The following is a 17,362-nucleotide window of genomic DNA, read 5'->3' as shown; positions in this document are numbered from 1 at the left end:
TCTGTTCAGGGTGATTAGAAAATGAAAAGAAACAAAAGGGATCCAGAGTAGAATGGAAGCAATCAAACTCTCTCTACTAGCAGATAATAGGGGGTTTTTGTTTGTTTGTTTGTTGACAGGCAGAGTTAGACAGTGAGAGAGAGACAGAGAGAAAGGTCTTCCTTTTGCCGTTGGTTCATCCCCCAAATGGCCGCTACGGCCAGCGCATTGCAGCCAGCACACTGCGCCGATCTGAAGCCAGGATCCAGGTGCGTCCTTCTGGTCTCCCATGCGGGTGCAGGGCCCAAGCACTTGGGCCATCCTCCACTGCACTCCCGGGCCACAGCAGAGAGCTGGACTGGAAGAGGAGCAATCAGGACAGAACTGGTGCCCCAACCGGGACTAGAACCCAGGGTGCTGATGCTGCAGGCGGAGGATCAGCCTAGTGAGCCGCGGCACCGGCTGATAATAGGGCCTTACATATAACACATTCTACAGTAGCCACACAAAGCTTTTAGAGTTAATGAATTAGTCAAACATGACTGATGGATGTAAGATAAGCATACAAAACTGCATTTTATACACTAACTAATGAAAAAATAAAATTGACACTTTGATTTATTATTGCATCAGAAATAAAATATTCAGGAGAAAAATTTGTATACTGAAAATTTTAAAATTTTATTGAAAGGAATTAAGGGAAATCTAAATAAATGACAGGACATGTTATAATCATGAACTAGAATATTTAAAATAGATAATATGAGAATAATGCTTAAATTGCTCTACAGATCCAACACAATCCCTGTCAAAATCCCAACTCTTTTTATTGCAAGCTTTCCTAAATTCAGATGGAAGTGTAAGGCGTCTAAAATAGTTAAAACGATCTTGAAAAAGAACAAAAATAGAGGACTCATGCTTCCAATGTTAAATTTACAAAGAAACAGTATTCAAGACTGTGTTACACAAGTAAAAGTTTAGACATACAGCTCAGTGAAACAGAATTGAGACTCCAGAAACAAACCCATATATCTGTGGCCAACTGACATTGAAAAGTGTGTCTAACAAATGGTCCCATGGCAACTGGATATCCATTTATGGAAGAATGAAGTGGAATCCTTGTGCCATGTCACACATACAAAATAACTCACAATGGATTAACGACCTGGACATAAGAGTCAAAACTATTAGAAGAACACAGAGGCATAAATCTTCAGTACCTTGAATTTAGGCAACTTTACACATGACACCAAAAGCACAAGCAACCAAAGGAAAAAGTAAGTAAACTGGATTTCATCCAAATTGGAAACTGCTGTGCTTCAAAGCACTGCGTTAGTAAAAATGCCAACTCACAAAATGGGAAAAAGTATTTGCTAATCGTACATCCAAAAGGAGACATCTGTCCAGAATATTTAAAGAACTCCTGCATAGCAACAATAAAAACACAGATAACCCAATCTTTAAAACTGGCCAAGGATTTGAGCAGACATTCCTCCACAGAGAACACACAATGACCAACAAGCATACGAAAAGATGTTTGATAGAGTGAAGGATCAGGAAAGGCAAATCAGAGTTGGAGATAACTTTATTCCCTCTAGGGTAGCTGTGATCAAAATGATAGACAGTAAGTGTTGGTGAGGATGCAAAAACTTCAGAACTCTCCTGCGTGTATTCTAACCTAAATGGGAATGTAAGATGGCGGAGCCACTTTGCAGAGGAGCTGGGCAATTTTTCATAAAACTTAGCACAGCACACTCATCTGACCCAACAGTTCCACTCTGAGGTATACACACGAGAATACAGAAACACGTTTGCACAAAAACTTGCATGTGTGCATCTTCATAGTAGCATTCTTCCTATGAGCTGAAAGGGGATAACAACTGAAATGTTCATGAACTGATGAGACGATCAGTAAGGGTGATGTATCCATGCGAAAGGATATTGCTTGAGCCCTCAAAAGCTGAAATACTGACAGATGCTACAACAAGGGTGAATCCTGAAGACATTCTTCAAAGTCAAGAAGTCCAACACATAGTGCAATTATATGAAATGTCTGGGGCCCGCGCTGTGACACAGCGGGTAAGGCTACTGCCTGCAGTGCCGGCATCCCATATGGGCACTGGTTCAAGCCCCGGCTGCTCCACTTCCAATCCAGCTCTCTGCTATGGCCTGGGAAAGCAGCAGAAGATGGCCCAAGTCCTTGGGCCCCTGCACCCGCGTGGGAGACCTGGAGGAAACTCCTGGCTCCTGGCTTCGGATCAGCACAGCTCCAGCTGTCGCGGCCAACTGGGGAGTGAACCAGCAGATGGAAGACCTCTCTCTCTCTTTCTGCCTCTCCTTCTCTCCCTGTGTAACCCTGACTTTCAAGTAAATAAAATAAATCTTAAAAAAATGTCTGAAATCAGCAAATCCACAAGAGAACAAGATTATTGGTTTCCTGGAAAGAAGAGGGTGGAGAATACGGAGTGACTGCCTAAGGGTACGAGCTTCTTTTTAGGGTGATGAAAATACTCTTGAGTTAATGGTGATGAAGGTGCAGCCTTTGAAATGCAAAATCTACTGGACTGTTGACTTGAAAACGTTGGATTTTATCACCCCTGAATTACACATCATTTTAAAATAGTAAATGGAGCTTCAGCTACAGATGATTTAATTTTCATTGTTTTCATTGTTTTCTCTGGCTATTATTGAAATGTCTTTGGATTTCTGTAAGAAAAAAAAATCAGACCATAACTAAAAACCTATACACTTCTAAGTACTATTTCGGATATCCAGTTAAAGATGGATGAGGAATCCAGATGATAGAGTGTCTCCTTTGAGAATCAACAGAATGGACAAATAGTAACTCACAAGTAAATCCATACACTCGTGGGACAAGAAAAGGGAAAAGAGAACTCTCACTCCACACACAGGGAGCAGGGAGGATCCTTCGCAGCTTGCCAGCCACTAACATTGCCACACTCTCTCCAGCCTCCCCTATCCTCTCTATCCTCTGTCCATGTCTCCATCCCAAACAACACAGGCAAAGAAGCTGATGTAGCAAATCCTCCCTTCTCCACCAAATATTTCAGAGCTTGGAGAGCGAGCAGAAAAAATCCAAACAGAAGCCCCTGTCTTGGATACCCCCTAGAACTTTAATGCCTTAGAAGGAAACCCTGCCAGTGTCATGTGTGCCCACAGCCCAGGAACGTGGGTCCTGGAGTGGGTGACAGCACTGACAGCTGAAGGCAGGGTGGGTTCTCTCATGGCCCCTGGCTGACTCCAGTGAGAGGGGTGTGCCTGAAAAAGAAGGTGGAGGAAACCCCAGGGGGCCCTCCTCCCTCTGTCTAAGACTGTGCAATAGGTATCTACCCCAGGGGGCCCACCTCCCACTGTCTAACACCTGTGCAATAGGTATCTACCCCAGGGGACTCTCCTCCCTCTGTCTAAGACCTGTGCAATGGGTATCTACCCCAGGGGACTCTCCTCCCTCTGTCTAAGACTGTGCAATGGGTATCTACCCCAGGGGGCCCTCCTCCCTCTGTCTAAGACTGTGCAATAGGTATCTACCCCAGGGGACTCCCCTCCCTCTGTCTAAGACTGTGCAATGGGTATCTACCCCAGGGGGCCCTCCTCCCTCTGTCTAAGACTGTGCAATAGGTATCTACCCCAGGGGACTCTCCTCCCTCTAAGACTGTGCAATAGGTATCTACCCCAGGGGACTCTCCTCCCTCTAAGACTGTGCAATAGGTATCTACCCCAGGGGGCCCTCCTCCCTCTGTCTATGACCTGTGCAATGGGTATCTACCCCAGGGGGCCCTCCTCCCTCTGTCTAAGACTGTGCAATAGGTATCTACCCCAGGGGACTCTCCTCCCTCTGTCTAAGACCTGTGCAATAGGTATCTACCCCAGGGGACTCTCCTCCCTCTGTCTAAGACTGTGCAATGGGTATCTACCCCAGGGGGCCCTCCTCCCTCTGTCTAAGACTGTGCAATGGGTATCTACCCCAGGGGGCCCTCCTCCCTCTGTCTAAGACTGTGCAATGGGTATCTACCCCAGGGGGCCCTCCTCCCTCTGTCTAAGACTGTGCAATGGGTATCTACCCCAGGGGGCCCTCCTCCCTCTGTCTAAGACTGTGCAATAGGTATCTACCCCAGGGGACTCTCCTCCCTCTGTCTAAGACTGTGCAATGGGTATCTACCCCAGGGGACTCTCCTCCCTCTGTCTAAGACTGTGCAATGGGTATCTACCCCAGGGGGCCCTCCTCCCTCTGTCTAAGACTGTGCAATAGGTATCTGCCCCAGGGGACTCTCCTCCCTCTGTCTAAGACTGTGCAATGGGTATCTACCCCAGGGGACTCTCCTCCCTCTGTCTAAGATTGTGCAATGGGTATCTACCCCAGGGGGCCCTCCTCCCTCTGTCTAAGACTGTGCAATAGGTATCTACCCCAGGGGGCCCTCCTCCCTCTGTCTAAGACTGTGCAATGGGTATCTACCCCAGGGGGCCCTCCTCCCTCTGTCTAAGACTGTGCAATGGGTATCTACCCCAGGGGGCCCTCCTCCCTCTGTCTAAGACTGTGCAATAGGTATCTACCCCAGGGGACTCTCCTCCCTCTGTCTAAGACTGTGCAATAGGTATCTACCCCAGGGGACTCTCCTCCCTCTGTCTAAGATTGTGCAATGGGTATCTACCCCAGGGGGCCCTCCTCCCTCTGTCTAAGACTGTGCAATAGGTATCTACCCCAGGGGACTCTCCTCCCTCTGTCTAAGACCTGTGCAATAGGTATCTACCCCAGGGGACTCTCCTCCCTCTGTCTAAGACTGTGCAATGGGTATCTACCCCAGGGGGCCCTCCTCCCTCTGTCTAAGACTGTGCAATGGGTATCTACCCCAGGGGGCCCTCCTCCCTCTGTCTAAGACTGTGCAATAGGTATCTACCCCAGGGGACTCTCCTCCCTCTGTCTAAGATTGTGCAATGGGTATCTACCCCAGGGGGCCCTCCTCCCTCTGTCTAAGACTGTGCAATGGGTATCTACCCCAGGGGGCCCTCCTCCCTCTGTCTAAGACCTGTGCAATGGGTATCTACCCCAGGGGGCCCTCCTCCCTCTAAGACCTGTGCAATAGGTATCTACCCCAGGGGACTCTCCTCCCTCTGTCTAAGACTGTGCAATGGGTATCTACCCCAGGGGGCCCTCCTCCCTCTGTCTAAGACTGTGCAATGGGTATCTACCCCAGGGGGCCCTCCTCCCTCTGTCTAAGACTGTGCAATGGGTATCTACCCCAGGGGGCCCTCCTCCCTCTGTCTAAGACTGTGCAATGGGTATCTACCCCAGGGGGCCCTCCTCCCTCTGTCTAAGACTGTGCAATAGGTATCTACCCCAGGGGGCCCTCCTCCCTCTGTCTAAGACCTGTGCAATGGGTATCTACCCCAGGGGGCACTCCTCCCTCTGTCTAAGACCTGTGCAATGGGTATCTACCCCAGGGGACTCTCCTCCCTCTGTCTAAGACTGTGCAATGGGTATCTACCCCAGGGGACTCTCCTCCCTCTGTCTAAGACTGTGCAATGGGTATCTACCCCAGGGGGCCCTCCTCCCTCTGTCTAACACCTGTGCAATAGGTATCTACCCCAGGGGGCCCTCCTCCCTCTGTCTAAGACTGTGCAATGGGTATCTACCCCAGGGGGCCCTCCTCCCTCTGTCTAAGACCTGTGCAATGGGTATCTCAGCTGCCATCAAACAGACAAGAGGACCAGCGGGCAGGCACCTGCAGGGTGAGGCGACAGGCAGGAAGGACCTTGGTTCCTTTTGCTCTAGAAACTGTTCTCTAACACCTGCATCTGTAGCTGAAGTTGTTCTCATGGGTAAGGTCCTGTCTGCTTCCTTTTCTTTCCTGGAAGTCCTTCAAAATATTATTGGATGAAATCATGCACAAGACTTCATGCCTAAGTCTATCGTCAGAAGATATGGTTGTGAAATCAACTGCTCCCACTATTTGTGTACCTATTCTTTTATTTTATTGTAAGATTCATTTTATTTATTTGAAAGGCAGAGTGACAGAGAGGGAGAATCTTCCATTCTCTGGTTCACTCCCCAAATGCGTACAACAGCCAGTGATCCTGGCCCAAATCCAGGAGCCTAGAACTACATCCGGTTCTCCCACGTGGGGAGGGGATTCTTGTGCTGCTTTCCCAGGTACATTAGCTGGGAGCTAGATTGGAAGCGGAGCAGCCAGGACTCCCACTGGCATTACAAGCAGCAGCTTAACCTGCTGTGCCTATGTTATTCTAATAGTATGTATTTGATACTTATGCAAACATTTAAAAAACACAGAAAAGCATAATAATTTACCTATTCATTCACTTCTGAGACTAAACAATGTTAGGGAAAATGTTTGGCTCGTGGTTAAGATACCGGTTGGGACACCTGCATCCCGCATCGGAGTCCCTGGGTTCAAATCCCATCCCTGGCTCTTGATTCCAGCTTTCTGCTAATGTGGACCCGTGGGGGCAGTGGTGATGCTCAAGTGGTTGGTTCCCTGCCACTCACATGGGAGACCTGGGCTGAGGTCACCAGTCCTGGCTTTAGCCCAGTCATTGCAGGCATTGGGGGAGTGAACCAGCAGATGGGAGTTCTCTCTGTGTCTCTCCTTGTCTCTCTGCCTCTTAAATATGTTAGTAAATAATTAAATAAATAAACCTTTTTTTTAAAATGCTGAATTGCTGTTAGTTTTTCAAAATGATAACATTTTTGCTATATCCCATGCTTCTTTTTCTTTGAGGAAATACCATTTATCAAACTCACTTCAGATGGATACATAGCAAAGACAGCAAAATGACTGAGCTGAAGCCAGGAGCCAAGAACTTCCTCCAGGTCTCCCACGTGGCTGCAAGACCCCAAGGACTTGGGCCATCTTCTACTGCTTTCCCAGGCCACAGCAGAGAGCTGGATCGGAAGTGGAGCAGCTGGGACTTGAACCAGCTCCCATATGAGATGCCAGTACTGCAGGTGGTGGCTTTATCCACTACGCCACAGCACTGGGCCCCAAAATTAGTTTCTTAAAGCAAACTTTTTGGGGGATGGGGAAGTTAAGTCTCTTTCAAGCAAACTGAAGATGGAAAGGGAGGTGAACAATGCCTTCATGATGATGAAGATCCAGGTGGACACTGACTGTGTGACCATGACACAGAACATGGCCTTAGCAGTCTGAAAACAGTAAAAAGTTGGGGCTGGCATTGTAGCAGAGCAGGTAAAGCCTCTGCCTGCAACACTGGCATCCCTTATGGGCGCCAGTTGGGTTCTTGGCCACTCCACTTCTGATCCAGCTCCCTGCTAATATGCCTGGGAAACCAGAGGCAGATAGCCCAAGTCTGTGAGTTCCTGCACCCATATGGGAGACTCAGAAGAAGCTCCCGGCTCCTGGCTTTGGACTGGCCCAGCTGCAGCCATTTTGGTTATTTGGGTAATATACCAGTGGATGGAAGATTTCTCTCTCTCTCTCTCTCTCCCTCATTCCCCCCTCCCCCATTCTCCTCTGTAACTCTGCCTTTCAAATAAATACATAAATGAATTTTTTTTAAAAAGTAAAAAAGCCAATGTAGAAAAGTGAAGTTTTGTTTATAGCGAACACACTGCTATCATAGATTTTCACTATGTAAACTCGACCAACATAGTCCATACGACTTTTGTAAAATGCTTTATGCTGCATGTAATTTTTTTACACCCTAAGGATTCTGCATGGTAGATGTTGAACGTGTTTTATAATACACTAAATAATCGTTCATGTCACTATCATTCCGGTTTTATAGACAACATCGCTGAGGCTCAGAGAGGGTAAGGGTCATTCCCAGGACCACACAGAAGGGAAATGAGCTACAGAGCTGTTCCGATACAGAGCCCAGTAAAGCAGAAACAGGTTGGTGGCCAGCAGGAGCCCCCTGCCGCAGGATAAGAACAACAGGCTGCACAAAACCTGAGGTGACACAGACCCAGGGAGGTGACATATGGAAGCATCACATGGGTGCAGAGAAAACTGAATGAAAAAAAAAAATTAAATGAAGTCACTCTTGTGTAACCTTGGCTACCGTCACTATAGTTTCCAGGAAATGTTTTTCTGCACATCCCAAGCATCATCCGTATGTTGGCTTCCATCTGCTGGCTTCCTGGGTCACAGCCCAGCACTGATCAGGGGTTTGCAAGCCCAGGAAGCCCAGTGATGCATGGGGCCCGTCCAGCGCCCAGCCTGGGGGAGACGGTTTTCACACAGAGGGGCGGAGGCCGGCAGTGCCGCAGGGCTACTCACCGGTCCTGGAGCACAGGGATCTTGGAAGGGCACTGCAAGTATTGCTTAAACCGGAGCTCGAAGGCCTGCCCGATGGAGCCGATGACATCCTGGGCCAGCCCATCACAGCATTCCAGGATGTGACAAGCTGGGAGGGAGGGGACACAGGTTTGTGAGCGATGGACACTGCGGCTCTCCTAGCCCCTCTACAAAGGGCCCTTCCTGAGGACGGAGGGGCACAGGGGCAACTTCACGAGCCAGTCTAGCTGTGGCTGCACCTCCACAGCTACAATGCCTCGTGGCGAGCAGGCACTTCTTAGTAGCCTGTTGTCTACTCACTCTAGATCCCTGTTTCTAAAGGCTTTCCAAGCCCAAGCGGACGGCTCTTCAACTTCCTTAGGGTCTATAAAACAGCAATTCTGCTCCCTACGGGGGGCCATGGTTAGAAGCAGACCCCAACAGGACAGGGTTCTGACTGAATCCCCTTCAGTCCCCGTGAACCTTAAATAAGGAACATAAACTGGCGTTTGGTGAATGAGTCTTGATCTACCCAATGGACTCAGAGCAGGTTGTCTCCTTACTTCTCAATGGGAGCAAAGCACTGACCACCAAGTGTGGCCACTCAAAACAGGAAGTGCAACCTTCTTAGGGTCTTAGTTAATCAGCATGACCGTCCCCATTGCCTGCCAAGTGCATCAGCCTAAACTTGAGGCTGCGTGTTCACTGCCTTAGAAAGGCAGTTTGTGCAAAAGAGTAGATAAATGTGGGGGGAGGGGGCAGGTCACACCAGGGCCAGTGGAGAGGCCGCGAGCAGTCTTCCTGCTGCATAGCAGGTGCCGGCCAACACAGGAGGGCAGGCTGTGAATCCAGGCAGGACCTCCAGGAAAAAGAGGGCTGAATGGGGCAAGCAGTATGGGGCCCTCCCTGCCCTGGCCTCAGAAAGAAGTACTTCTCCAGGGTGCTGGAAAGTTCTTCCAGGCCCCAGATACACAGGCATGCCCCCAGCAGAAGAGGGCCAGGGCCCCCTCCACCACCACCAGCTGACCCTGCAGAGGAGCCTGTGAGCCGCTGCTTGGGCGCAGTGAGTTAGTCGGTGTGGACCCGCTCCTACACGGCACCCACGCAGATCCAGCCACACCCAGCCAGAAGGGGGCCACTCCTGCTAAATGCCACGTCATCAAGCTGAAGCTGCAAGGCCGTGGACAGACCCCCAAATTGGGCCAGTTTTTTTTTTTCTGACAACACCTATCAGTCTACCTGAGTCAGCATAGCCAGGGAGTGTCCCCTGCTCCAACCTTTACAGACAGGTAACCTGGTGCTAATCAATCCGGTGTTTCTCTGTGGTCCTGTTGCCTTGTCGCCACTTTACAAAACCCAGGGCCACCGCCCAGCGGGAGCTCTGTCTCGCTCTGTTTCGTAGAATGGAAGTCACCCCATGCAGGACTTGCAAATGAGAGACAATGAGCTCTGTAACCAGCTGTGTTGTCATTTTGCCTTGTAAAGCATGGTCTCCTTACTAATGGGACAGAGGGGTTCTCCCTGGAGACAACGACAGATGCAGGGGTCCTCTGCCTCTCTCTCACCGTCAGTCCTGATGGACAGGCCTTTCAGAGGCAGTCCCTCCAGGAGCCCTGGCTCCCCACAGTGAGGAGCGTGCATTTCCACAGGGGTCATGGTTCCCTGGCCCCAGCAGAGCCTTGGGAGCACTTCTGTGGGAAGCACACAGGGGAAAGGATTTGCTGGGAAGAGCAAGCATGGATGTGCTGTGGCTTCAGGTCAGATGCCACCCCTTGAATGCAGCAGTCTTATTTGAAGTATGGCTTAGAAATTCTACAAAGGCACAGGTGTCCTGGTTACCTCCTTATTATTGATCACTAATGTATTATTTTATTAGGGATAGTATTATATGTTAAATATTGCCCTGGGTATTCACAAAGCAAGCCCATATGAAGCCATTGCTACAGTTGCACATGTTGTTGACTGATATAATTACAGCAGCTGTTGACTTAGTAAGGAAATAGGGGGCCAGACTGGAGGGAAGAAAAACCAGTGAAGACGCCTCATGGCCCTGACCTGCCTGCTGGTTTCCAGTCGGCCACCCAGCATTAGCACCAGCTAAGAGGAGTGGCTGCTCCGTGCTTCCAAGAACAAGACAGACAGACTAGAACAGGGTCAAGACACATAGCCTACTTTCTTTTCAGGGGAAATCTTTGAAGTGGAGAATGGAGAGTACGGTTTCTTCAGAGGGGGCTGGATGATCTCAGCCACACACCCTTAACCTTCTACAACCAGAGAACTCGGAGCCTGCACAGGGCGCCCCGTAAGTGAGCTCCAGGACATTGGAGCAGGAGGAGGCTCTGGTGGAACTCTGCTGTGGGGTGAGGGCAGAGCCCCGTGGCTCTCAGTGGCAGAGCTGTGGGTAGTGAGTGGACGCATGGACTGGCAGGAATTAAGTCACCACCCTCAGGTGTAGGACTGCACCTGGCACACTCCCAAGCAACAGAGAAGAAAGAGGTGAGAAAGGGAAACAGAGCGTGGGTGCCCCGAGTCCAGTTCGGCTGGACGCAAAATCTGAAATGTGGCTCAAAGCAGAAAAACAGCAGGGAAGTGGAGTCATTCCCCATTCTTCCATGGGGACACTGGCCCTTTCGCTGATGCCAGTGGCCTGCAGCAGTGTTAGCCACCCAGGGTGGGGCTCACGTGTCCATGCTCATCTCTCACTTGCTTACCCCAGACCGATAAGAAACACTGAGTTCATTCCAGGAGAGCTAGCTCAAGGCTGCCCCAGAGCGTCCAGTTCGGCCCTGATGTGAGAGGACTTTGTGGCCACACCAGAAAGGCTACTCCAAGACATGGCCCCCGGAGAGCAACCAACTAACACACAAATGCACTGTGGCCCTTGTCATCATTCCAGATGGATCAGGGATATACGTGGTTCCTCCGCAGGGGGGCCTCCTGCTCAACCCACAAGTCTTCCACTCACTGGAGAACCTTGGACAGAGGGGGATCAGAGGCGGTGACCAGCTACAGCCCAGCCTCTCAGAACATCAGCTCGCAGCTCCCTATCCCTCCCAGTAAGCAGAAGGTAGTGGCTGCACCACTGGCTGTCTGGCCACTCAGGGGACTGCAGGGCAGCCAGGGCTCCAGGGCTGCGTGACTGATCCAGGCCGCTCTGACCTTTGGATCCCGGGTCTCAACAATAAAGCCTTCTCCACAAGAAGGGGCAGCAGGGCCCTGTGCCAGGACTGAATGCTCCTTCCACCCAGCACTTCCCAGACAGGAGAGGCTGCAGGTGCAGGAGAGGGGAGCGGGAGAAAAATCGGCTCACGAACCATAATCTGTTACTCACAGTCACCCACAGTCCAAAAATATGAAATGGAAAATTCTAGAAATAAATGACTCACATAAATTTTACATGGTATGCCTTGCAGAGTAGTGTAGCATCACAGCTTTCTGCTCCATCCCGCCTGGAACATACATCTGTCCAGTGTATCCCTGCTGTATATGCTACCCGCCCGCTAATCACTGAGCAGCCGTGTGCCTTAGCAGACGGACTGTCACAGGATCACAGTGCTTCTCCAAGTCAGAGGTGAAATGGCAATAGTTCTCTACTTAATGGGGAAAGAGGAAAGTCTGTGCATTGAGGTTCTGGAGATCTATGGTAAGAACAAGTCTTCTATTGACATGATGGTGAGGAAGGAAAAATAAATTTGTGCTAGTTTTGCTGTCCCATGTAGGATGCAAAAGTCCCTGCCACAGTGTGTGATGAGTGTTTAGTCAACACAGACAGGGCTCTGTGCTCTCAGTGGCTTCAGGCATCCACTGGGGGTCTTGGAACACATTTCCCATGGGCAAGCGGGACTGCTGTGTTAGCCATGCCCACCAAGCCACTAGAACCCCTCCCCAAATACCTTCATTCCTCTGCGTCTGAGGGCCCATGTCTCTTCCATGCATGACTCCCGGCGAAGAATTTTTTGAGCTCTTCCTAAATAAGTGACTATTTATAAGTTATTAATTTATTCCTGTATTAATGTATTATGTGTACCTTTTAAAAGTTAGGGACCAGCATTGTGGCACAGTGGGTTAAGCTGCCACCTGTGATGCCAGTATCCCATAGGAGTGCAGGTTCAAGCCCCCACTGCTCCGATTCCAATCCAGCTCCCTGTAAATGCGCCAAGTACTTGAGTCCCTGCCTCCTACGTGGGCGACCCAGATAGAGTTCATGGCTCCTGGCTTCAGCTTGGCCCAGCCTTGTGGACATTGAGGAAGTGAACCAGTAGATGGAAGAACTCTCTCTCTCTCTCTCTCTCTCTCTCTCTCTCTCTCTCTCTCCCACACCCACACCCCGTAACTCTACCTTTCAAATAAAAGAAATAAATCTTTATAAAAAGTAAGGTAAAATCAACAAAAGATGTCTTACTAGCCCTGAAAGCATCACACAGTATCTCAGAGCACGAGAAACACGAGAGCTCGTCAGAAAGTGAATGAAGAAATGTAACTAAAAGCAGCTTACTTTGGGGCTAAAAAACTTAGAACTCCATGTGCATTTTGTCCACAATATGCCTTCTCCATGAACTTTTTAAAGCAGCCTTTACTTTGGGAGTTGTTCATGAATAATGACACTAGACAGAAATCCGCATTTCTGTCTTTGAAATACTTTTCTGGGCCATTTTGAATTTGGAAGAGCCACAGGCAGACGCTCGCATGGACGGGCCTTTGCACCACTTTCTGGGGGATCCAGGTGGCCTCATCTGATTGCACTATCATTATTTTTACCTTGAAATACAACTTGTGAAGCAAATGGTATTTATCAGTCATCCATTTATTTTCTGTTGGCTTGAGTTGCCTTTGTTGAAAACCAGTAGGCTAACAGCACATAGATTTATCTCTAGGACCTCTATCGTCTTCCATTGGCCAATGTGTCTGTAAGTCAGTACTTTTGCCGTTTTAATGACTCTAGCTTTGTAATATATTTCAAAGCCGGCTAGTGTAATGCCTCTTGCTTTGTTCTGTTTGTTCGAGCTTGCTTTGACTACTAAGGTTTTTTGGTTTGTTTCTGATTCCGTATACATTTTGGTGTGCTTTTCCCTATTTCTAGAAGAATGTTGCATGGAAGCTGCAGACCCAGTCTAACGAGGTCCATCTCATGCAAGAGGAGAGTAGAATGGTGGTTTCTGGGGGAAGGAGTGAGGGGTGGGGAGGGAGAGGGAGATGTTAGCGAAAGGACACCCAGTGGGATCTGTGGTACAATGCAGTGACTCTAGCTAATGCTCAGGCATTGTAGTCCTGAAAAATGTGACCAGAATGGGTGTGCATGCGTGCTAGCTATGGGAGATGATGCAAGTGTTAATTAGCCAGAGTCAACCATTTTACTGTGTGTGTGTGTGTGGGTGCACGCACTTCACAACATAGTGCTGTACACAAAAGAAACACACAATGTTATCTACCAATTTACAATTTCACTAGGTTTTAAATGTAAAAACCTAGCTGCAAAAGGTAGCTCCTTAAGCCACCTACCTCCAGTTCCTCAGCAAGCCGGGTTCCCGAGAGGCCATGCCTGCGCCCTGCACCCAGACTCTGGGCCAGCAATATGTGCCCCGAGCCACTGTGTGTTTTCTGCACCACACCGGAAATGCAGCCCTCAGTTTGAGAGAAGCTGCACAGCCTCAGGGTGAGCTGCCTCCCCCGAGCTCAGGTGCAGAGGTGCCCCTGCCTCCCCACGGCAGCCCCGCTCCCCAGGAGCCCACTATGCTCTCCACGGGCCTTTGATGGAGACCCACGGATGCTCACAGAGCTCAACTTCACAGCCTCGTTCTCTGCCAGCCGCTGGCTTCACACAACTTGGGCAGAACCCCAGTAACCAGTGGCTGCTGTCCATCCATCCCAGTGAGCCCTGCCCCTAACAAAAGGGATGTGAAAAACTAACAACTTCCGGGGGCGGGTGTTTGGCCCAGCAGTTAAGATGCCCACAGGTCATAGGGGAGTGCTCGGTGTAAATCCTGCCGTCTCTTCTGATCCAGCTTCCTGGTTGTGCCCACCCTGGGAGGCAGCAGTGATGGCTGCACGTGGGTGCACCCACGTGGCAGACCTAGATTGAGTTCCAGGCTCTTGGCCAAAGCACCAAAAGGCACCTGTTCCAGGCTCTTGGCTTCAGCCTGGCTCAGCCTGGAGGGTCGTGGTGGTTGGGGAGTGAACCAGCATATGGGAGAATCTCTGGCTGGTTGGCTGTCTTTGCCTTTCAAACACAATGAAAATAAATACATAAATATGTTTTAAAAACCACTAATGATTTCTAAGCAGAGAAATGGAGACCTCGTCCCACCCCCAATTTTGGAAGAGTTAGCCAAATCTGATCCTGGATTAGGGTGTCCTAAATCCAATGACAAGTGTCCATATAAGAGACGGAAACACAGGTGCAGAAGAAGAGGCGGTACAGAGATGGAGGCAGAGGCTGGAGCGTGCAGCTGCGTGCCAAAGAATGCCAGCAGCAGAAGAAGCTGAACCGAGCAAGGAAGGAGCCTCCCCCGGGGTCTCTGCTGCGCCAGGTGGCAGCCTCTCAGCCTCCAGACAATGAGAGAACTGCTCTCTGTTTTCTGTTGCATTTTAAAAAAGATTTTATTTATTTGTTTGAAAGGCAGAGTGACAGAGAGAGAGAGAGAGAGTGACAGAGAGAGAGAGTCTTCCATTCAGTGGTTCACTCCCTAAATGGCCACAATGGGTGAAGCTGGGCCAGGCCAAAATCAGGAAGCCTGGGTCTCATACTTGGGTGTAAGGACTTGGGCCGACTTCTGCTGCTTTCCCAGGGAACTGCATGGGAAGTGGAGCAGCCGGGACTTGAACCAGCACCCATATGGGATGCCGGCTGTGTCTTGACACACTGCACCATAGTGCCTATCTTTCCTTTCTGTTGTTTTAAGCGTCCATTTGTGGTGATCCCTAGGCCACTAACTCCACCATGAAGACAATGGGCAATGGAGGAGCTGAAGCAAGACCACAGTGCAGGCGGTCGGACGGGGTGACTGGGGGTAGGTGCTCCGGAAGGGGACACTGGGACACCCAAGGGAAGCCAAGAGCGGGGAGGAGGCAGGCATGGGAAAGCTGGAGCCCATGTGGAAAGGCTGAGAAGCAAGTGTTTTCTGGGCCTGTTCAAGCCCATTCATGAACCGCCTATTCTTCAGAAAACCTTGGGCAAGTGCAGTAAACTTCTTAGGCGCCATTCCAGCCAAATGTCTTGGCTTTTCTGCCTGCACGGTATCAGCATCACCGCTGTGTAGGACAGGACCTTCCACGTCTCAGTCCAACAAGCGCCAAAAGGCACCTGATCGGGGACACTGGGGCTTGTAAACCACACGAATGACGTGCCTTTTGCACGCAGCTGCGTAGCTAGCGTGAGGGTGATTTTGTACCTGCTCTTGTGAGTCAGTCCATTCAGAACTGCCTAACGGGGCAGGCATTTGACATAGCTGTAGGTGCACCTACATCCTGTATTGGAGTGCCTGGGCCTCTGCCAATTACAGCTCCCCGCTGATGTGCATCCTGGGAGGCCACAATGATGGCTCCAGCGCTTGGTCCCTGCCACTCATGTGGGAGACCTGAGGAGCTGCCGGCTCCCAGCTTCAGCATGGCCCAGTTCCGACTGCGGCAGACATTTGGAGAGTGAACCAATGGATGGAAGATCCGTCTCATCTTTCTCTCACTCTCTACCTTTCAGATAAATAAAATACGCTCACTCTCTACCTTTCAGATAAATAAAATACTAAATTAAAATTGAAAGCACAGAATTATGTAATATATATTATATAATATTGTAATATATAATTATATAGTATATACATATATTATATATGTATATATAATATATGTATATGTTATATATGTAATATATATTATATTATATATTACATATTATTATGTTATATATTACATATATTATATTATATATTACATATATACATATTACATATAATTATATACAATATATAACATATATAATATATAATATATTACATATAATTATGTATGGTATATAACATATAATATAGTACATATATTATATATTACATATAATATATGTATATATTATATTATATAATATATTATATATAACATGTATTATTTTATGTGTATATTACATGTAATATATAATATAATGTGGCATATAATATATAATTATATATTATGTATAATTGTATACATAGTATATTTATATGGGATTATATTATATAATATATAATAAATAGAATAATATAATTATATATAATATAATATAATACTATATTATATAATATATCATATAAATAATATAGATAATATATAATATAACATAATAATATAAATAATATATATTATATAATATATACATATATAATATATAACATATACTATATATAACATATATAACATATTGTATAATATATAATTATATATCATATGATTATGACATATCATTGTATATTTTATATATTATATATACATAAATATATGATATATGATATATGATATATAATTCAATGCATATAATTATAATGTAATATTATGTATAATATAATATTACATATTATATGTTGTAATATTAGATATATAATATTACAATAATTATATATAATATATGATATATGTTATATATCATATATATAATTATATGTTATGTCATATACATTATATTATAATTATATAATATATAATATAATATATATTATATATTATATAATCATAAAATTATTATATATGACATAATATATAATTATATATTATATAATTATAGTATATAATTATATATAATATATGATATATATGCAAATATATAATATATAATTTAATACATAATTATAATATTATATTATATATTATATTATATATATTGTAATATTATATAATTTATAATTATATATCTATAATATATATCTATAATATATATCTATATTATATATTACATGTTATAATATATAATATATGTTATATAGTATATATATCTATACGGTTGCAGGGGATGAGAATTCCTGGGTAGTAAATAAAGTTCCAAAGTGTAAAGAAAATGGTAGGAGCAGGTCCAGTCAACCCCGATTTGCTGGGAGTTTCACCTCTACAAGCACCAAGCGCCCCCATCTAGGCCTTCGGTCGGCCCTGCC

The 17,362-nt window shown here is 47.0% G+C and overlaps 1 protein-coding gene across 1 annotated transcript in view; it reads right to left on the bottom strand.

The window, feature by feature from the left end:
* SHC3 (SHC adaptor protein 3) overlaps nt 1–17,362 on the bottom strand; it is a 169,610-nt gene that overhangs the window by 39,133 nt on the left and 113,115 nt on the right. Inside the window, exon 7 of the mRNA XM_062206804.1 lies at nt 8,256–8,382. Within this exon, the coding sequence (XP_062062788.1) occupies nt 8,256–8,382 (127 nt within the window). The remainder of the gene's footprint in view (nt 1–8,255; nt 8,383–17,362) is intronic.

This window comes from Lepus europaeus, chromosome 12 (assembly GCF_033115175.1).
Source record: "Lepus europaeus isolate LE1 chromosome 12, mLepTim1.pri, whole genome shotgun sequence".
Lineage (NCBI taxonomy): Eukaryota > Metazoa > Chordata > Mammalia > Lagomorpha > Leporidae > Lepus > Lepus europaeus.
The sequence above is the reverse complement of the archived record's forward strand: the minus strand, read 5'-3'. Positions and strand labels throughout refer to the sequence as shown.